At 37.9% G+C, this 21,972-nt stretch overlaps 1 protein-coding gene across 1 annotated transcript in view; it reads right to left on the bottom strand.

Moving 5' to 3' along the window:
• Window positions 1-499: 499 nt before the first annotated feature.
• The window catches only part of ddr2l (discoidin domain receptor family, member 2, like), a 44,327-nt gene continuing 22,854 nt past the window's right edge, over window positions 500-21,972 (bottom strand). Inside the window, exons 6-17 of the mRNA XM_039658463.2 lie at window positions 20,712-20,817; window positions 18,819-19,005; window positions 17,316-17,562; window positions 16,571-16,663; window positions 16,140-16,288; window positions 14,017-14,221; window positions 9,231-9,475; window positions 7,863-7,990; window positions 4,709-4,906; window positions 3,477-3,711; window positions 1,233-1,382; window positions 500-1,052 (exon numbers count right to left, since the gene is read on the bottom strand). Coding sequence (XP_039514397.2) covers window positions 915-1,052; window positions 1,233-1,382; window positions 3,477-3,711; window positions 4,709-4,906; window positions 7,863-7,990; window positions 9,231-9,475; window positions 14,017-14,221; window positions 16,140-16,288; window positions 16,571-16,663; window positions 17,316-17,562; window positions 18,819-19,005; window positions 20,712-20,817 — 2,081 coding nt within the window. The 3' untranslated portion in view covers window positions 500-914. The remainder of the gene's footprint in view (window positions 1,053-1,232; window positions 1,383-3,476; window positions 3,712-4,708; window positions 4,907-7,862; window positions 7,991-9,230; window positions 9,476-14,016; window positions 14,222-16,139; window positions 16,289-16,570; window positions 16,664-17,315; window positions 17,563-18,818; window positions 19,006-20,711; window positions 20,818-21,972) is intronic.

The following is a 21,972-nucleotide window of genomic DNA, read 5'->3' as shown; positions in this document are numbered from 1 at the left end:
AATTTTTGGTGTGTTTTAGCTTACCTCAAGGGCATCCAAGATGTAGGTGTCTTTGTTTCCGCAGTAGTTTCAATTTTGATATTTTTAGGTCAAACTGTTCTTGTCTGTCAGTCATATAATGGAGGTCTATGGTCACCACCTCAAAGAGCATGCACAGAGAAGTCTAAATTAAAGATGATTTAATGACTCGTAAATGTAAGTACACATTGATGGCCTTAGACACGAAACGAGCGGTTTGTGTGAGAAAACGAACAGTATTTATATCGTTTTTACCTCGCGCCCATGCACTCAGGTCACTTGGACGTGTCTGTGGTTACAAGAGGTAAAAACTATATAAATACTGTTCGTTTTCTCACACAAACCGCTCGTTTCGTGTCTTAGGCCATCAATGTGTACTTACATTTACGAGTCATTAAATAATGTTTAATTTGGACTTCTCTGTGCATGCTCTTTGAGGTGGTGACCATAGACCTCCATTATATGACTGACAGACACGAACGGTTTGACCTAAAAATATCAAAATTGAAAATACTGCGGAAACAAAGACACCTACATCTTGGATGTCCTTGAAAATTAATTTCAAAGTGAACTATCCCTTTAAGGAAAAGAAAAAAGAGATACTCAAAGGAAACATTAACAACGATAAGTACAAACAAATCTCAAGTGTCTATGGATTGGAAAAAAGCTCTTTGAGTCCCAATGGAGATGAATATACAAGTAAGTGAATGAATGCATGAAGGAATGCCTTTTGTGAAATCGCATCATCTTTAAATCTCCCCTCCATTGGATTTCTGATGCTCTAATGACGCTACATTGTGGCTATCACGTTTGCGCTCTACGTCCCCGACGGGCAAGCAGTCAGAGTACTTATATAACAGTTCTCCTCCAGGTTGTTTCAGTAGGGCAGGTGTCGGTCATAAGTGGGGCGCAAAAGTTCGCAGGGCCTGATACAATCTGTTAAAAGAGGGCCGGTCCACGATGTCACGACTCCAGCAGCGCATCATCAGCTCGAACAGAGAGGATGGACAGAGTGGTGGGCCGGAGAGAAAGATCTAGAGAGAAAAATAAGAAGATCAGAAGTCTTTTTAGATAAAACCTCCAAAGAAATAAGGTACTTTTCATCCTGCAACAGTGCATTCATTCAAACACTGTAGTTTGCAGGAACAATGAATCACTTCATGTGGGATTCACTCACTCAAAAACACAACCCAAATCAAAGGCAATGTGTGTACCTGTCTCCCCTGGTTCCTGAAGAACTCGCCGGTGTTCTCGATGACCTGTTCATCAGACAGCAGGCTGTAGGGCTGCTCCTTACATAAAGTGAAAATCTCCCACAGAGTTACTCCAAAAGCCCACACATCACTAGCTGTTGTGAACTTCCCCTAGAAAACACACACATGTATCACATAATGCACTGATACAAAGAAAGAAAGCTGCTGCTGATGGATGTCTCCAGCCAATAGTTAAAGGAGCAGTTCACTTTTAAAAACACTTTTGCTGATAATTTAGGCCCCGTCCACACTATTGCGTTTTCGTCAAAAAACGGAGAATTAAAACGAATACGATCTCCGTCCACACCAGCGTTTTATCTGCGTATTAGAAACGATCTCCGTCCACATTAAAACGACTGAAAACGCGGATCACGTGACCATTCACCAACACTGGGCATGCGCGTGCTGGTGTAAACAGTGAATGACGAATCAGGGAAGGATACGTCATGACTGATAACACCCAATCATCGTCATCATTTGTAAACTCCTCCGTTTTGTCTCGTCCACACTAAAACGGCCTCCGGATATTCAAAACGCAAAACGCAGCTGCAGCGTTTCTAAACTTCTCCGTTTTAGGTCTTCGTTTTTCCCGTTTTAGTCTGGACGGGAGGTGCAAACGTAGCAAAAGGTCTCCGTTTTTAAACGAAAACGCAGTAGTGTGGACGGGGCCTTACTCACCCCCATGTCATCCAATATGTCTACGTCATTCTTTCTTCAGTCGAAAAGATGAAAACCTTCCAGGATTTTCTCCATATAATGGACTTCAATGGGAACCAAACAGTTCAAGGTCCAAATGAGAGTTTTAATGCAAACTGTTCAAAGGGCTTTAAATGATTCCAGATGATGAATGAGGGTCTTATCAAGCGAAACAATCGATCATTTAAAAAATAAATTAAAACGTTTAAGTTTTGTAAGCACAAATGCTCGCCTTGCTCTGTTCCGTGACTCTCCTGTTCGAACTCATTCATCAAAATGAACGAATCTTTTTTCGAGTCATTTGGTTCATTCAACGAACAAAAGGAACAAAATGACTTGAAAAAAGATTCGGCATGCATTTGTGCTTATAAAATGTAAACTTTTTTAGTTATTTTTGAAATGACCGATCATTTCGCTTGATAAGACTCTTATTCATCGTCTGGCGTCGTTTAAAGCCCTTTGAAGCTGCACTGAAACTCCTTGAACCGTTTGGTTCCCATTGAAGTCCATTATATGGAGAAAATCCTGGAATGTTTTCATCAAAAACCTTCATTTCTTTTCGACTGAAGAAAGAAAGATGTGGACATCTTGGATGACATAGGGGTGAGTAAATTATCAGCAAAAGTGAATTTTCTTTTTTTTTTTTAAAGTGAATAGCTTTGGAACAATTCATACACTACCGCTTAAAAGTTTGCGCTTGGTAAGATTTTTTACCCATGTTTTTGAAAGACGTCTCTTATGCTCCTTACAATTTCAAATAACTGTAAATCATTGTAATATGTCTTAAAGGTCCCGTATTATGCCCTTTTCAGTCGGACAATAATGCCTACAGAGTCAGAGTGCTGTATAGAGATGGTATAGTTTCATAGTTAATTACGGTTTAATTACGTAATTAGTTTAATAGTTTAATTACGGTTATTATAACGTATTTGTCATCTGCTTGTATGTAGAGCCCGACCGATAAAGGATTTTGAAGGCCGATACCGATACAAATATTTTTGATATTCCGATATATCGGCCGATATTTTTTTTCTTTTTTTTTAATTCTCAACGAGAGTTGCCAACAAGGACGGTGTAGAGTGCCCTCTGGTGGACAAACTATACAACTCCAACACTCATGACATGGTTCAAGCGTGTTTCGTCCGTTTTTATTTTATTTTTGAAATATCAATTTATCGGCCATTATAACTGCCGATACTGATAGTTTGGAAAATGCCTAATATCGGACGATAATATCGGCCAGCCGATATATCGGTCTGGCTCTACTTGTATGTATCCATTATTTATTTATTAATAGCCTATAGTCTGCTGTTTCGGACCAGGTCCGAATGATGATCAAACATATACTGATAAGTTTAATAAAGTTTATTGTACATCACACAAACAATGAAGCGTCAGTTTTACTTCAGAAAATCACCGTAATGATCTTACGGACCTCAAACTTTTGAACGGTAGTGTACTGTACACGCATGCACCTTTGCTTTTATCAACAGCTTGTCTTTCCCTCACCAGTAGGATGCTCTCCCAGGCCATCCAGCGTATGGGCAGTACAGCGCGCCCCTGTATACGATAGTAATCGCTGCTGTACAAGTTTCTGCTCATGCCAAAATCAGAGATCTTTATGGTGAGATGGCGGTCCAGGAGGCAGTTCCGTGTGGCCAGATCACGATGCACAAAGTTCAGAGAAGCCAAGTACTTCATCCCAGAAGAGATCTGCACCGACATGTGCAACAAGTCAGCAATGCTGCAAAGAAACAGAAATAAAAGGGATGTGAACAAAAACATGACTTTGAATCAGTATCATCAACACACACAAACCTTTTAGGAGGAAAACGTACCCAGAACATTCAATTTCAAAGTATGGAAAAGAGCAGTTAAACGTATTTTCAGTTAACTGTGTTGTATCAAAAATGGCTGCCGTTATTTAAAATAAAGCTTAAATTAAATATAAATCTTAGAATTAAAATGTTTGCCTTGCAACAAACTAAAATACACAATTTTAATTTGAAGTGCTAAAACCACTGAAGAACTGTCAAATTGAAAAAATAAAGTAAAGCTAAATCGAAATATAACACTTAAACTATAATTAAAAAATTGAAAAATATAAAAAATTATATAAAATTATATATATAGAAAATTGAAAATATAAAACTAAAATAAAAAGGCAAAATATTAATAAATACAATAATAGTAATAAAAATACTAAAATAACACTGGTGTGAAACAACGGAGGCTAGTAAATCATTATAAAAATTGTACCTGTAGCAATATTTTTTGTTTTGTCTTGTTATTTGGCTTGTAAGCTGTAGGTTTGATTATGTGAGGGAGGGTTTCAATGGGGTATTAACAGTGGGGAATGATAATTTCAAAAATTCAATGTTATTATCTGTTGACTTGATGTTCCAACCAGAAAAACTATTAAAGAGATTTAAAATAAACAAAAAAATCTCTTTCCAACAACAACAAAAAATGTACCTGTAATAAGATTTTACCTTTAAATTCAGCTTTTCAAAAAGGAACGGATTGAAATGACTTATTTATATGTGATTATAATGACTTGAAGACTGAGAGGTCTGACATGAAAGCCTGGCTTCATTTTAAGCCTGTAATCTGAAACATTTCCATCATAAACTGAGAGCAGACTAGGTTAAGTTGAAGAATTCAAAGGTTAAGAATGCTAAGCCTGACTAAAAGATGAAAGTCTGTACATGTCAGTGTTCTTCATAATGATGGACACACACCTGACAGACGGAATGTTGTTGGCGTGTGTGAGTGTGCTCTCCAGCTCTCTCTGGGACAGGAACATGTTGAGGTCTCCGTTCTCCATGTACTCCGTCACCATGCACAGCGGGTCGGAGCTCACGCACACGCACAGCAGCTGAATGATGTTCGGGTTATTCAGACGCGACATGATCTTTATCTCCTTCAAGAAGTCATTTCTACACAGACAAAAGTCAGAAGTTATCATAGGATCGGGTGAAAGGATAAAAAAGGTAAGCATCCATCACTAAATATTGATGTGAAAATAAGATTGAACAGTGAAAATGACTGATGACTAGGGTTGAGTATCGAGAATCGAGTATCGATTGGAACCGGGACTAACTTTTCGTTTTTCCCGGAATCGTTCAAAAGTTCAAATTTCGATTCCTAGTTTCGATATTCACAGTCCGCCGACCGGAAGAAGAAACCGCTGAACAACACCAACGAAGAAGTGTTGGCATAACCGCGCGAGTCGAACATGAGTAGCTTACGTCGGCGGTCCAAAGTGTGGCTTCACTTTTCACGGCAAAATGCGAGATTTGTGAGAAAAGGAGTATTTGTGACAGAAGGAGTATTTCTTTCAGAAAGACCGTTGGTTAGCAAGGTTAGCTAAACTTTTTTGACCCTGCCTCTTTAAAGAATCGGAATCGAGAATCTTTAGGAACCGGAATTGAATCAAGGAATCGGAATCAGAATCGTTCAAATTCAAACGATACCCAACCCTACTGATGACTGTGTATTCTGAAACAATTTTAGACATTTTTATGGAGAGATACACGGGTTTAACCCCCAAATTTAAAGGGTTAGTTCACCCAAAAATGAAAATTAAGTCATTAATTACTCACCCCCATGCTGTACCAACCCCGTAAGACCTTCGTTCCTCTTCGGAACACAAATGAAGATATTTTTGATTAAATTTGAGAGCTGTATAACTACCACATTGGCTCCTAAGGGACTGCCTCTTGACGGCCCAGAAAGTCATTGAAGAAAATGTTTAAATATCCCAAGTGACTACCGTGGCTCAACTATATGTTTATCAAGCGACGCGAATACTTTTTGTGTGAAAAAACAAACAAAAATAACGAGTTTATTCAACTATTTCTTTTCTTCCTTGTAGGCCAGAAACGAGATTTCCTTATAGATTTCCACGACGCATGCGCGAGAATTGAACTGAAGTAGTGTAAGCAGATCGCAAATCTCGCGCATGCGTCGTGGAAATCTAAGCAAATCTCGTTTCTGGCCTACAAGGAAGAAAAGAAATAGTCGAATAAACTCGTTATTTTTGTTTGTTTTTTCGCACAAAAAGTATTCGCGTCGCTTGATAAACATATAGTTGAGCCACGGTAGTCACTTGGGATATTTAAACATTTTCTTCATTGACTTTCTGGGCCGTCAAGAGGCAGTCCCTTAGGAGCCAATGTGGTAGTTATACAGCTCTCAAATTTAATCAAAAATATCTTCATTTGTGTTCCGAAGACGAACGAAGGTCTTACGGGGTTGGTACAGCATGGGGGTGAGTAATTAATGACTTAATTTTCATTTTTGGGTGAACTAACCCTTTAACAAGGTGCTGGAAACATTTCTCAGAGATTGGTCGGCTGCACATCCATGATGCGAATCTCCCATTCCTCCACATCCTAAAGCTGCTCTACTGGATTGAGATCTGGATTGAAAATGGGTTCACTGTGGTCATAAAGGGATGGACTTGATCAGCAACAATATTTAAGTAGACTGTGGTGTATAAACAATGTTCAATTGGTGCTAAAGAACCAAAAGTGTGCCAAGAATATATCCCACGCACCATTACACCACCAGCAACCTGAACTGTTGATGCAAGGTAGGATAAATACATGCTCCCATGTTGTTTACACCAAATTCTGACCCGACCATCTGAATGTCGAGACTCATCAGGCCAAGAAGCGTTCTAAGCTGACAGTCAGACTGCTTCAAGGTTCAATCCATTCAGAGATGCTCATCTCCAGATCTCGGTTTGTAACAAGTAGTTATTTGAGTTAATGTTGCCTTTTTATCAGCTGGAACCAGTCGGCCCATTCTCCTCTGACCTCTGGCATCAACAAGGCATTTTCACCCACAGAACTGTGCCGCTCACTGGATATTTCCTTTTTTTTTTAGATAATTCTCTGTAAACCCTTGAGGCGGTTAAATTTCCCTGTAAATCAGCAGTTTCTGAAATTCTCAGACCAGTCCGTCTGGCGGCAACAACCATGCCATGTTCAAAGTCAGTCACCTACAGTAAATCACATTTCTTCCTCATTCTCGTGCTCAGTTTTAACTTCAACAGTTTGTCTTGAACATGTTGCTGCCATGTGATTGGCTGATTCATGCCCCAATCAATTTTATTCCAACCAAGCACAACACATCCTAATCATTTAAGCACCTTCATAACTACTTCCTTGAATGATTTAAAGGAGTAGTTCACTTTAAAAAAACACTTTTGCTGATAATTTACTCACCCCCATGTCATCCAAGATGTCCATGTCTTTCTTTCTTCAGTCGAAAAGAAATTAAGGTTTTTGATGAAAACATTCCTGGATTTTTCTCCATATAATGGACTTCATTGGGAACCAAACGGTTTCAAGGTCCAAATGAGAGTTTCAGTGCAAACTGTTCAAAGGTCTTTAAACGACACCAGACGATGAATAAGGGTCTTATCAAGCAAAACGATCGCTCATTTAATAAATAAATAACAAAGTTTAAGTTTTATAAGCACAAATGCTCACCTTGCTTTGAGTGTTTGTGACTCTCCTGTTCAAACTCGTTCATCAAAATGAACAAATCTTTTTTCGAGTCTTGACTCGAAGGGTCCTAGATAAGACCCTTATTCATCGTCTGGTGTCATTTAAAGCCCTTTGAAGCTGCACTGAAACTCTCATTTGGACCTTGAACCGTTTGGTTCCCAATGAAGTCCATTATATGGAGAAAAATCCTGGAATGTTTTCATCAAAAACCTTAATTTCTTTTCAACTGAAGAAAGAAAGACATGGACATCTTGGATGACATTGGGGTGAGTAAATTATAGGCAAAAGTTTTTTTTAAAAGTGAACTACTCCTTTAAGGCAGTCTCACTCCATAATGCAACTTTCCAATCAAATGTTAGTTTTTTTTTCTTCAAACCTGGCATTGCTGGTGGCGTCCGCTCTGAGTTGTTTAACTGCTACCAACACTGGCCTGCCATCCTGCTCTGGTAACGGTGCACCCTCTCCCAGAAACTCTGCCAAACCCTCGGCCTCACACAAATGTACCTGAAAACAGCAATGGCAGCAGACAAGAGCATGAACATATGTGACGCATCATACTTAAAGGAGTAGTTCACTTTTTAAAAAACTTTTGCTGATAATTTACTCACCCCCATGTCATCCAAGATGTCCATGTGTTTCTTTCTTCAGTCGAAAAGAAATTAAGGTTTTTGATGAAAACATTCCAGCATTTTCTCCATATAATGGACTTCAATGGGAACCAAACAGTTCAAGGTCCAAATGAGAGGTTCAGTGCAGCTTCAAAGGGCTTTAAACGACACCAGACGATGAATAAGGGTCTTGTCTCGAAAAAAGATTTTGATGAACGAGTTTGAACAGGAGAGTCATGAACGCTCATCACAGGCGAACATTTGAGCTTATAAAACCTAAACTTTTTTCTTTATTCTAGAAATGACCAATCATTTCGCTAGACAAGACCCTTATTCATCGTCTGGTGTCGTTTAAAGCCCTTTGAAGCTGCACTGAAACTCTCATTTGGACCTTGAACCGTTTGGTTCCCATTGAAGTCCATTATATGGAGAAAATCCTGGAATGTTTTCATCAAAAACCTAAATTTCTTTTCGACTGAAGAAAGAAAGACGTGGACATCTGGGATGACATGGGGTGAGTAAATTATCATCAAAAGTTTTTTAAAAAGTGAACTACTCCTTTAAACAACGTGAGAATGAAAACACGCTTGCACTAACAACAAAAATACCATAACGTACTATTGTATTATCATGCTATATTTTGATTGATTTAGTGAAAAATTGGAAAACCATACTATATAAATACCCATAGTAATCACAGTACCCATACATACAGAACCGTTCAAAAGTTTGGGGTCAATATATATTTTTTTTAATACTTCATATTATCAAGAACGCATTAAATTGATCAAAAGTGACAGTAAAGACATATATGTTACAAAAGATTAATCGAAGAATATAAGTTACAGTATCAAAAAAGTATCAGTAACACTTCAAAAAAAAATCCTCTCAAACTACAGTAGATTTCCAATGAATTTCTTAATAAAGCCATACATTACAGTCATGCATGGTCACTAATAACAAGGTTTTCTGGGAAACACTCAAACATTAGGCCTTGCAGCACTGTTTGTATAAAACAAAGCATAAACAGTGTGCAAAAAGATTCCAGCTAACTATAAAAGACAATCCAAGTGGCTCCACAAGTGAGTCTACGAGACCTCCTATAAAACCTCCTGCTGTGGTTCATCTACACTCACCTCACCAAACTGGCCTTCTCCCAGTTTCTCTCTGAACAGCAGTCTCTCTCGAGGGAACTCGGCCACCGAGATGTCCTTCCGCGTCAGGGAATCCACGGTGAGGGCGGGAACGGCGTACATGTTGCTGCCGGTGACGCCCTGCAGGCTAATGATGTCAGTTTCAGCGTAGTGCGGCACGCTGCTCTGAAAACCCTGGTGTGGGGTGCACAGGGTAACATCGGGCTCGGCGTAACCTCCGCTACAGGCTACAGAGAGAACGAGATGTCAACATGTCAGGAATTGTCATTTATATATAATCAACCAATTGTTTTCTGTTTTTATTTTAATTGAAACACTTTACAATAAGGTTTCATTATTTAACATTTAGTTAAAGAATTAAATAACATTAAGGCCGTGTGTCCATTTAAGTATTTTTAGCCAGCTGAAAACGCCAGACGGTCTGCTGAAGGGCGCTTGAGAGCTTTTTGGCAGCGCAGCGTTTTTTCCGTTGAGACGTTTCGTTGCTATGATACAGAATATCCGCAGCACAGTTTACTTGTTTCATACTAAAAATTTATTTTTCATCCATTTTGTTCGGTTAGCTCTGTTGGTTGATGTCGTTGTACAGAAAGAATGTTGTGACAGTTGGTCGGTGTGGTATTAGTCCCGCCCCTCCTCCACTGTGATTGGATGGCTCGGTAAGAAGTGACAGTGATGAGCGCTGCGTTTTATCCAAAGTTGAACATTTTTCAACTCTCGGCGACCAGTAAAAAAACGCGGGGCGCCCGGCGCTTCAGCGTGAAAAAAGCGTTTAGCGCCTCGTTACGCTCATGGCATTTAAAGGGTAACTAAACCCCTGGTCAGAGCCTGACTCCACCCACTGGCAATATTTGAAAAATGCTGGAAAAGTGGGCAGAGCCCAGCGGAGGGGGGGCGTGCACCTGAGACGCATCTCTTTGTATGGAACTTGCCTACGTCACCAACAACCGCTGTGTCACGTACTACCGCAAACATCCAATAGGAAAATTCAACTGCAGTAGCCACCGTTCAACCTGAAGAGGGCAGCGCTAAGACGTTTTTACACCATATATTGTAGAAATAGAACACTTTATAAACAAATGCCAAAAAAGTTACTCGAATCAATGACTGGTTTTAATAAAGATCCATTCTTACCGAGTTGGTTAAGTGTTTAGTTACTCTTTAAAAAACGCGGCGCTCCCATTGAAAACAATTAAAAACATAAGCCAGGCGCGTGGAAAAACGCTTTAGAGGACACACGGCTTAACAACGGTCTTTTTTTTTTTTTTACAAATCGAATTATTGTCCCCTAAATGAAAGAACTGATTCTGAAGAGCCTAAAACGAGTCGTCAGTAATTCCAGTCTTACTTCCTACACAAAACTATTCGTAAGCAATAAGTTACGAGAGGATGTGCTTTCCTCTCGTACCTTATTACTTACATATATGCTTTTATAAAACGGTCGGTTACCACACAATAAAAATATTTTTTAAAAAAATTATTAGTGCAACTTTCATGAAGTAAAATCACTAAAAGTGTGAACGGCAACAACGCTACAATGTGTAATATGCATGAACTGCAGTGTTGCGCAGTGATAAATAGAGCCGTTGGGTGAAGCGATCATAGGCGTGTTTTATCATGAATAAAGCGCAGCTATTGACCAATCAGAATCAAGGATTGGAACTAACCGTTTTCTAAAGGTTTTTAACATATTTGCATAATTCCAGCCTGTGGTCTTCATTGGCTGCCCACGAACAACATCTGCTTTGACCCACCCTCGATCAATGTAGTTGTATCTGAGGCCTGGGAGAGTTTGGTTCATGTTTTCGACGCCAAGAAGACACTGTTTTCTGTGCCGCTAAAGCAAATCTACTTTGCTTCACTTCTAAAGGATAAGGACTCGGCTTGATCTGGTAAAACCGAAGCCATCGTTATTGATCGTATCACTAATAAGGGCCCTTTCACACTTGCCTTGTTTGGTCCGGACTTTCGGACTTTTCAGTTTGGTCCGAATCAAAATTACAGGTGTGAAACCTCCCTCGGACCACGGTCCGGACCAAACAGATGAAATTTGATGTGACAAAAAGAGGTAGTCTCGGTCCGGATCAAACTGAACAAAGGTTTGGTTTGTTTCTAGTGTGAAAGCATTTCTGTACGGTTCGGACTTTCAGACCTTTTACAGGAAGTTCTGGTGGTTCCCAAAAATCCGAAAAAGATGAGGAAATGAGGTTTTTAATTGAAGTATGGTCTGATGACATAATAGGAAGTCAACTTGCAGTCAATTTTAAACAAAATTAGACACCTTTAACCCCTTAACGCCTGAATTTATATAGCTGTATATAAAAAAAATGTTTTATGTGTGATTTTGCCTTTAAGTAGATGGTAAATAATGTTGAGATTATCAATTTCACTTTTGCACAACAAATAAATCTAAATTTTGGTATGTTGCAAATCTGCAACAGCGAGCATAATGGTCAATTTGGTATGTTGCAAATGTTCCTGACCAGAGTAATCCTCGTGCGTAAACAGGAAATAAGTCCGTCACTTTGTGGTCCCACTAGAAACAAGTGCTTGTCGAAGGTCCTAGGTCCGTAGTGAGTATGCACTAACCGGCATTAGGGGAATGCAGATGTTATCTCGGCTGGTTGACTGAGTCAAACGGTTTGTAGCATATTTGTGACAGTGGGCGTTAAGGGATTAAAATTGCATTATCTTTAATAAATGCTTTAGAAGTATTTGTCATTACGCAGTTAACTAATATTAGCAAATTAAACTTCATCGTAAAGTGTTAGCATTTTGGCATTCCCTTCATTTCATGCATCTCTTTATTAATGTCGCCCTATTTATTTTCTCCATCATTGATTTGCAATATTTTAAATGCTGACAATCATGTCCCTCGAGCTTTGTTGACAATAATAGAAAGAGGAAGAGAGACAGACAGAAAAAGCAGAAGATGAGAAGAGAGGAAAATGTCAACTTCAGTCATTTTATTTCAACCAGAACACTGAGGTGACCTGGGTGCAAGACTGCATGGTGTCAAAAAAGGAGCAAAAGAAAATCTAGCATCGATTCTTACCCTTGCAAAGTCCGTCAGTCTGGTAACAAGATCAGATGGAGGTCATAGGCTGCGAGCAAAGGCTAAAGAACGCAAGACTAGAGGAGGAAGAAAGGGAAAAGTGCATTGGCAGGCAGCATGCAAAATGTCGAGGAAACAAGTGTCAACGAAACTAAGTTCATTTAAAAGGGTAAAAGATAGAACGAACGAGAGGTTAGTTTTAAAAAGGACAACATAGAGAGGTATATTATTCAGTCTTCACAGTAGCTCTGGTCCAAAACCTTCTAAGATATCTATTTGGGCATTATTTTTAGGATTCAAAGTTGAGCTCCTGACATGAAGGCTGCACCATTAGGCAACAAAATTATGCTTATAGTTTTATAATATTTGGCCAAATTTGCATGCATCCCAGACAATCCCAGACTGCGCAGTGAAGTGCATTCTGGGAGTTGTTGTCTTTCATCCACATAGGCCAAAAATACAATTTCTGGCTTTTTCTCAGTCTCTAGAAAACATTTCTTCACAGTTTTTCTACATAAATGACCCATTTTAAATACCCATTCATCTTTCCAGAGTTGAAGTATCCCTTTAATCTGTCATCTATAACAGAAGTTTATGTATTAGCATCTGATTATTTCACAAATAAACGTAAAATTACACTTACATCCCTTGGCTTAAAGGATTAGTTCACTTTTGAAAAAACTTTTGCTGATAATTTACTCACCCCCATGTCATCCAAGATGTCCATGTCTTTCTTTCTTCAGTCGAAAAGAAATTAAGGTTTTTGATGAAAACATTCCAGGATTTTTCTCCATATAATGGACTTCAATGGGGACCAAACGGTTCAAGGTCCAAAAGACGGTTAATAACAGTTTCAGATGCAGCTTCAAATGTCTTTAAACGACACCAGACGATGAATAAGGGTCTTATCATGCGAAACGATCGGTTATTTCAAAACTTATTCCAAAAATGTAACTTTTCTAAGGACAAATGCTAGCCTTGCTCTATTCTCTGAGGCGCGTTTGTAACGTCACGTATTACGTAATTACGTTCAAAAGGTCACGGGCGACGTAGCCGAAAGTACAGAGTCAGTGTTTACAAGTTGAACGCATAGGTTGAACGTGCAAACTAGCTCAAACACCGTTTACAAAAAAAGGAATTAAAAGGAAAAACAACGATGTCGGACGATTTTGATTCTGTACTTCCGGCCACGTCGCCCGTGACCTTTTGAACGTAATTACGTATTACGTGACGTTACAAACGCGCCTCAGAGAATGGAGAAAGGCTAGCATTTGTCCTTAGAAAAGTTACATTTTTGGAATAAAACCGATCGTTTCGCATGATAAGACCCTTATTCATCGTCTGGTGTCGTTTAAAGACATTTGAAGCTGCATCTGAAACTGTTATTAACCGTCTTTTGGACCTGAACCATCCGGTTCCCATATGGAGAAAAATCCTGGAATGTTTTCATCAAAAACCTAAATTTCTTTTCGACTGAGGAAAGAAAGACATGGACATCTTGGATGACATGGGGGTGAGTAAATTATCAGCAAAAGTTTTTTCAAAAGTGAACTACTCCTTTAAGACAATAGTTTTATATTGTGCCTTCCTTACACAATTTACATAAATAATTACATAATTCCCAATGATTTAAGTGATCAGTATCCTGTTCACTGATGAACAATAGTGTTTGAGACAGAGCTAGAGTGTGTGTTTGTGTTTAATGGATCGTACCAGAAGCCTCTGCGCTTTGAGACAGCTCTGGAAGTTTGTTCCTGAGCGCAGCGGGATCCTGATACTGGGGGTCCAGAAGGAAGATCCTCTCGTAGGGGGGGTCGAGGGAGACGCGCGGGGGCACCGGGGGAGTCTGCAGGATTATAGTGTCACTGCTAGAGGACAAACGCACCGTCACCTCCTCCTCCAAAATACGCCTTGGAGCCTAAGAGAGAGAGACTTTCTGTGTCATCATATTTTCCCAAATTAAAGTCGCACAGGGTGACCTATGGCTAAGCCACGCCCCCTCCACTCACATTCGGGTAGCTGTCACAGTGGGAGACATTTCACAGGAGGCAATTGGTGATTTTTGGAGACAGAAAGATTATACATCATCTCGAAGTCACCTAAAGGGCCTTAACAATGCATTGACGGGTTATATTAATAATTTTATTGTTGAGAAGGTCGATGAAAAGCTTCAGCTCCAGGCAAAAATGTTACAGGTCACAGTGTAAACGTGATAAACCACGTTGGCACTACAGTATTTACATGAATCATTCAGCACAACATTGTTAACATTTGTTATCTCGGTTATTTACTGATACGTTAATGAAGCTTACAACGCAGCTAGAAGCTAACGCATTAGCGTTGTCTAATGTTAGGCTAACGTTAGAGATTTTCAAGATAACGTTCAAATATGTTGTTGACTTAACTTAGAACAGATGCAGACATCCTTGTTTAATTTATGCACGTTTAGTTGGTGTTGTGTCGCATAACTTAATCCAGAGCAGACACTTATCTCGGTTGAGATGTGGCTTCCCAGATAGCAGACTGACATTGAATCAACGTGGAAATATGACATCGAAACAACGTTGATCTGACATTGTTTTGCTCATCGAATTAACGTTGAACCAACGTCAGACGCGTCATTCTTTCAAAACTAACGGAAAATCAACTTGAAATCAACGCGTTGTTTCAACGTTATGAAAGAAAACCAATTTTCGATTTCATTTAGCTTTGAAGAATGCCGCGTCTGACGTTGGTTCAACGTTAATTCGATGAGCAAATCAACGTTGTTTCAATGTCATGAGAGACGTCGTTTCCACGTTGATTCAATGTCAGTTTGTTATCTGGGTTGGGAAAGGGTGAAAAAACACACACCGTCCGTCGCCCAGCCTCTCGGGAACCTAGTGTCGGATCTGTATGCACACCGTTTGACCATTTTAAACTTAAAATGACAAGAAAAAATGAATGAAAACTGACTAACTGCAATGCATTTCGATGGACATGGAAGCTGCGCACTGTGAATGGCTCATCGCGTTTGAGGGCGTGGCTTAGCCATAGGTCAATTGCATTGTTGAGAGAGAAAAAAAAGTCATGTTTTATTATTACATCCAGAAATAATGTAAAATACAGGTAAATAGAATTAGTTAAAAAGTGATCCTTTGAATCTGGACCAATGGAGGAATATCATGGAGGAAATATGCGCAATGGAAAAAATGACCCACGAGCTGAGACTGGAAGCACATAAATGTAAAACACGATGGTGGAAATGGACTTGCTATGTAACTCATTTAAATGTATGAAACAAATGGAAGACCTGTATTTGTAGCACCCTACTAGTTGTTTGTTTGTTTGTTCATTGTGTAAATTAAGAAATGCAAATAAAAAAAGAGGGGAAAAAAATACAGGTAAATAAATAAAACATTTACAAATAATAAACACTTAAAATATGTCTTTAAATTTCCATCACAACAAATCCTTTAAATGTAATGGTATTCAGAAAAGAACAGGCAAATTATAATGGCATTCATTATAAACAACATTTATACCCAACACCAAGCAATCACGTTTACTTAAAGCATTTTATTGAACTACTGTTGTGTGGGAAATGCGCTATACAAATAAAACTGGGCTCCCGTGCCTCTCTCATTCGGCGCAAACTCATGGTTTGCATGCTTTATGCAAGTAACTTTGTAATAGGGGATACAAATATGCTACTTATATTCCCTAGAAAACATGGGGGGGGGTCACAACTTCTCAGACACATCTTGAAATTCAGCTATGAGTAAGGTAGACCAAGGAACTCTACACTCCTCAAATATCACATGTATTGTTAAGCAGAAATACAAACACACACACACCTTCTCCAGGACTTTGCACACATATTGGCACCACAGAATCAGGAAGATGATCACCACCAGCAGGAGAATAATAGTCACCAAACAGCCAATCAGAATCGACGTACTGCCCTCTTCAGGAGAGCCCGTCTTTGAGGGCGTCGTCCGGTCCTCTATCAAACACAGACGGTTTATTAAAGTTCAACTGAAGTGGGTAGAACGCAAGTTAGTACAGTAGTCAGGTGGATTTATTTAAAGTCAACAGGAAATGGTGTACGCAACCCATTTTACTTCCATAATGTGACACATTTCCTCCATTTGTATTCATCGGAAACATGACTGGATCATGAAAAACAGTCTCTACATGATTTGGTTGAACAGACATTCAATTTTCGTATTAAGAAAGTAAATGTGTGAAATTTTGTTTCATTTTGACAATAGAAACACAGCCTTACCTGTTATCCGAGTAGTTTCTGATACTTTGCTGTTAACTTCATATGAAGGGGGGGTCAAAACTGGAGGCCTCTGGGTAGGAAGCACATTAGTTGCTGCAATGGAAAATAGTTCAAACACAGGAAATCACTAAACCTCAACTTACACCCACTTTAAAATACATTTATAACTCTAAATGTGACTAAGTAATTGGTCTCACTGTGAGTGATGCATGCATTTCCAATAAGATGCTTTTGATTAATACTTTTTTTCAGCAAGGATGCATTAAAGTGAATAAAATGGGCAGTAAAGACATTAATAATGCTTAAATACTTTCTATTTTACAAAGAAACCATGTATCTTGATTTTCACCAACATATTACAGTAAACAGGACTGTTTTTAACATTAATAATAATTAATATAAACAGCAAATCAGTATGAATAATTTCTGAAGGATCATGTGAAACAGAAGACGAAAGTAACGATGCTGAAAATTCAGCTTTTATAAATTACATTTTAAAATATATTCAAACAGATTTTTTTTTTTTTCATTTTGTAATAATATTTACTATTTTTTGCTGTATTTTTGATCAAATAAATACAGCCTTGGTGCAAAAAATATCTCACTGACCCCAAATTTTTGAACGACGGTGTAAGTGGAAATTAATAAATTGGGAATGATGATATGAAAAGCATTTCACAGTTCTGGCTGAATTTTAATGAGGAAATACTGGGAATACCAGAGGTGAGCTGTTCTTATTTCATACCAGACTGAAATGAGATCTCGCTGAACATCATCCAAGTGTCAGCAAAGTAGAAGCGGCAGCGCAGAGCCGTGGCCGACCTGTGCTTTAACGGGACGGTCACGTAACGGGCGCTTGGGTTCCTGTCGTCTAGAACGGTGTGAAACTCCACCGGCTCTGCTTCCCACTCAGAAATGAGATGCAGTTTAAAAGCGCAGGACACGGATGCGAAGATCTTCACACCCCGAGAGAACATGTTATTACTGTGAACCTGTTAAAGAGAGGATAGATAACATCTGAAGCCTTTCCGTGTTCACTATACATAGAGGTTAAAGTCAAACGCAAGTGACATTTATAACTCATTTCTCTTTCATAAAGGGATATAATGAAAAGTGGACATTATTTTCAGGTTCCAGACGCTTGTGGACAATCTTCTTTCTACTCATCAAAGAATCCCGAAAGAAAATGTACCATGCTTACTGTACAAACGCAGCATATGAGACTTCTTTCAAAAACATTACATAAATGTACTCACCCCAAACTTTTGGATGGTTGTGTAAATCTGAAGTAAATAAGATCAAGTCTGATTTCATGCTGACTTTAAAGATAAAAAGCAACTAAAGCAGTGACCAGGCTTCAATAAACATATTATGATTTTTAATATAAAATCATTACTTCAAGATTAAGTCACCTTCATCTATATAGCGCTTTTTACAATATAGCTTGTTTCAAAGCAGCTTTACAGTGATAATAGGAAATTAAAGTAACTATAATAATATAATAAAAACATAATAATAAAGGAAATTAAAGTGTTTTGGCTTTACAGCAGCTCTAGAATAAAGTTATTGTCCAGCTAAAGTTATTTTTGATTGAATGATCATTAATTATCAACTTAAGTGGCTGCTAACATGACACCATTCTTACAGAAAATAAGATTTTAAGTTTTAGAAGCTCAAATTAACCATTTGTCGAGTCCTTTCGTTCATTGAATGAACCGAATAACCAAAAAGATTTGTTAATTTTGATGGAGTTGATGAAGGAGAGTCACGAACGCTCATCACAGAACAGAGCAAGGCGACCATTTGAGCTTATAAAACTTAAAATTTTTTATTTATTTTTTAAATGGCCGATTGTTTCGCTAGATAAGACCCTTATTCATCATCTGGTGTCGTTTAAAGTCCTTTGAAGCTGCACTGAAACTCTCATTTGGACCTTGAACCATTTGGTTCCCAGTGAAGTCCATTATATGGAGAAAATCCTTTTCATCAAAAACCTTCATTTCTTTTTGACTGAAGAAAGAAAGACGTGGACATTTTGGATGGCATGGGAGTGAGTAAATTATCAGCAAAATTTTTTTTTAAGTTAAAAACATTCATTTTGTGTGATATCTTCACGAATACTAGAGGACTTTTGCCTAATCAAAGATTAATTAACTTAGAAAAGTGGCTCCAAAAAAAACCTTCCTTTATTTAATTCTTCATTACACTTCATTCACTGTAATCACCACAGCTCTTCCTCCACTCTCACCTTCATAGAGGTGAAGTTTCGTTGTCTGTCAAACTGGAACTCCATCTCTACAAATCCAGGGCCCAAGCTGTCGTTCCTCCAGCCCACGTAGTCATATCCGGGCCACAACCGGTACTGCCTTCTCTGTTCAAAGTCATCCTGACCAATCACACCATCCGTCAGCTGACCCAGCCCCCAAGACAGCTTCCTGTGGGAACAGAGACAGACAGGAAGCACTTAGCTTTGGGCGACGAGTGATTAGCATTCATTCTAGAACTTAAAAACAATCTTGATTGTTCTCCCACAAAATGAGTCTGAAAACTGTTGGCTAGAATCGGCAAGAGGATGTAAAACGAATGTGAAGAAAAACAGACAACCACCAAACAATGTATGTTATAAAGCTTTTTTAAAAGGATCGTTCACCCATTAGTATTTACGCGTGTTGTTCCAAACCTGTTTGACATTCTTTCTTCAAATCATTTAATAATGGAATATACGTTTTTTTTTTAATTATTATTATTGAAATGTAATCCGATATTAGACATTTAATTGATTTTTAATGTCTTTTAAGGCTGCACTTATTTCATCAACAATAAAGTAAAAACAGCAAAATTGTGAAATATTATTAAAATTTAAAATAGCTGTTTTCTATTTTAATATATTTTAAAATGTAATGTATTCCTGTGATTAAAGCTGTATTTTCAGCATTATTACTCCAGTCTTCAGTGTCACATGATCCTTCAGAAATCATTCTAATATGCTGATTTGCTGCTCAAGAAACATTTCCTATTATCAATTTTGAAATAAATAGTCTATTTTTTTAAATAAAATATATTTTTAATTTAAAAGGATTCTTTGATGAATAAAAAACTTCAAAAGAACAGCATTGCATTTCATGCATCCTTGCTGAATAAAAGTATTTCAAAAACAAAACGTACTAACCACAAACTTATTGCTATTGTTTTAAATGTAGATTACTTTCTCCATCAACTAAAACATGCTTAAAATTAATCTTTAAAAACACCAATAGTTTAACAACATTGTTAAATGTAATGTTTAGCAAATCTCAAAATTAATATTCATTTATCTTTCTGAACATTATAATGGTGTGGTGCCTACTTAACCCTAAAACCGTATTCTGGACAAATGTGGGCAAAATAGTTTTGATTTATTTTTAAAAAATACTTCCCTTGATCTGAGCGGTACAAGACTTGGCTAATTTTCCTAAGTTTGCCTCCTGAACACACAATTTTTTTTTTGACTCAATTCTACAATGTTAAGTGGGTGAAAAAAACTCCTTAATCTTATTTTTGGGTCAAAAATGGGCACCCATAGAAATGAATGGGAAAAACAGTTAAAATAAGCCAAAATAAGATACCAGGTGACAGCAAAGTCACTTCGTCTTTGGGTTTTAGCTCTAAGAACTTTTTGGAATGATATTTTAATGTAGTTAAAAATAAATAAATAAATAAAACATAAAAATAAGCATAATTTACATAGCAAATATGGTACTTTTTGAAGTAAATAAATTCAAAAATACCCCCAAAATAAAAAAATACACCATAAATGGATAGACAAAACTTTATCGAAGACAGTGATATAACATTTATAATAAATAAAAATTCGAGTCCTCCGTGCCCACATTTGTCCACAATTACAGGATTAAGGGCTATAAAGTGAATACGGTTTGAGGGCTACGTCATTTAAAATGACAGATTTGAGTTTTTCATGTTTTATATTTATTTAGCCAAAACCATATAGTTTACTCAATATAAACTCATTTGAAAACAAATTTTAATTTATCGATTGTCCGCCATTACATGATATAAATATTTATCGGCTAATTGGTATTCAGTGCATCCCTAAAAGCTAAACATATTCTTTGAACCCTTCAGCATCAGATTAGCCGTTCACCTGCGTTCCAGGGACCCGTCGTACGTCGAGTCATTGAGAGGTGTGATGGGATAGCCAGGAGCCATCATGGTCTGGCCCTCCGGAGAGCTGTACGCCGTCAGGCCATCTGCACTCCAGGAGGAAGACAAACAGAGAGGTCCCAAACTTCAATATTGCTTTAGCTCCAGAATGTAATTACTCATTTCTTTTGGCTCACGTTTAAGGCACTAGAGCAATTGAGTTCAAATGAAACTAACTTGCAGCAAATCAGACACTGGGGGGCAAATCCACACAGACCACAGCTGCTCGAACGTGACTGCCAAAACTATCGGCTTCAGTCTGTAGCCCATATGCAAGCATGAAACTGTATTAGCATGAACAGCATGAGATCATGCGTAACTCACGACTATGAGCTTGTGCACAACCGGATTATTATGAATGTAAAGTTTAAGGGACAGTTCACTCAAAAAATGAAACTTCTGTCATCATTTACTCACCCTCATGTCATTGATCTTCGGAAATACAAATGAAGATATTTTGAATGACGTCTGAGAGATTTCTGCCCCTCCATTGACAGTCTATTCACCCAAAACTATGACAGTTCAAAACTCAGATCGTAAAATACATCCATATGGATGGAACGATTTAATCCGAGTCTCCTGAAGAGACGCGATTGCTTTAGTGTATATGATGAACAGATTTCACTTACAGTTTTATTCACATATAAACCTTATGGACCTCAAACCTCATTGGTTCGTTAAATACTGCTGACAGTGGCAACTAGTCATGTGCCAGGAATCGTATACCTTGTATGCATTTATTTATTTATTATTATTATCTATTTATGTATTTATCTTCTTGAACTTGGGTCAGAGATGTTCACAAGTCGTTTTTTGGAAGTCCAAGTCAAGTCTTAAGTCTTTGAGGGGCAAGCTCAAGTCAAGTCTCAAGTCTTTTGCCACGAGTCCAAGTCAAGTCTCAAGTCTTAAATTATTAGGCATTGTCTAATTAAACATGTGCGAATTTGCATATATTTAAAAAAAAAAAAAAAAACGAAATCTGAATAGCCTATTAGAAAAAGCCAGGTTTAAAATATTTTTTTCATTGTGTTCACATGCAGTAATAGATGGGGGAAAAATAGATATTTATGGATATCTACTTTTGTTATCCTGTTAGATTTTCGCCATGTTTTTAGAAAAACAATGTTATATAAATCAAGGTAGGAATAATATATTTACAAATCCATCTGTAATAGTCTTCATAACAAAACTAGGTACAAGAC

Source organism: Pimephales promelas, chromosome 4, assembly GCF_988280905.1.
Source record: "Pimephales promelas chromosome 4, fPimPro1.hap1.1, whole genome shotgun sequence".
In the NCBI taxonomy this organism is placed as follows: Eukaryota; Metazoa; Chordata; class Actinopteri; order Cypriniformes; family Leuciscidae; genus Pimephales; species Pimephales promelas.
The sequence above is the reverse complement of the archived record's forward strand: the minus strand, read 5'-3'. Positions and strand labels throughout refer to the sequence as shown.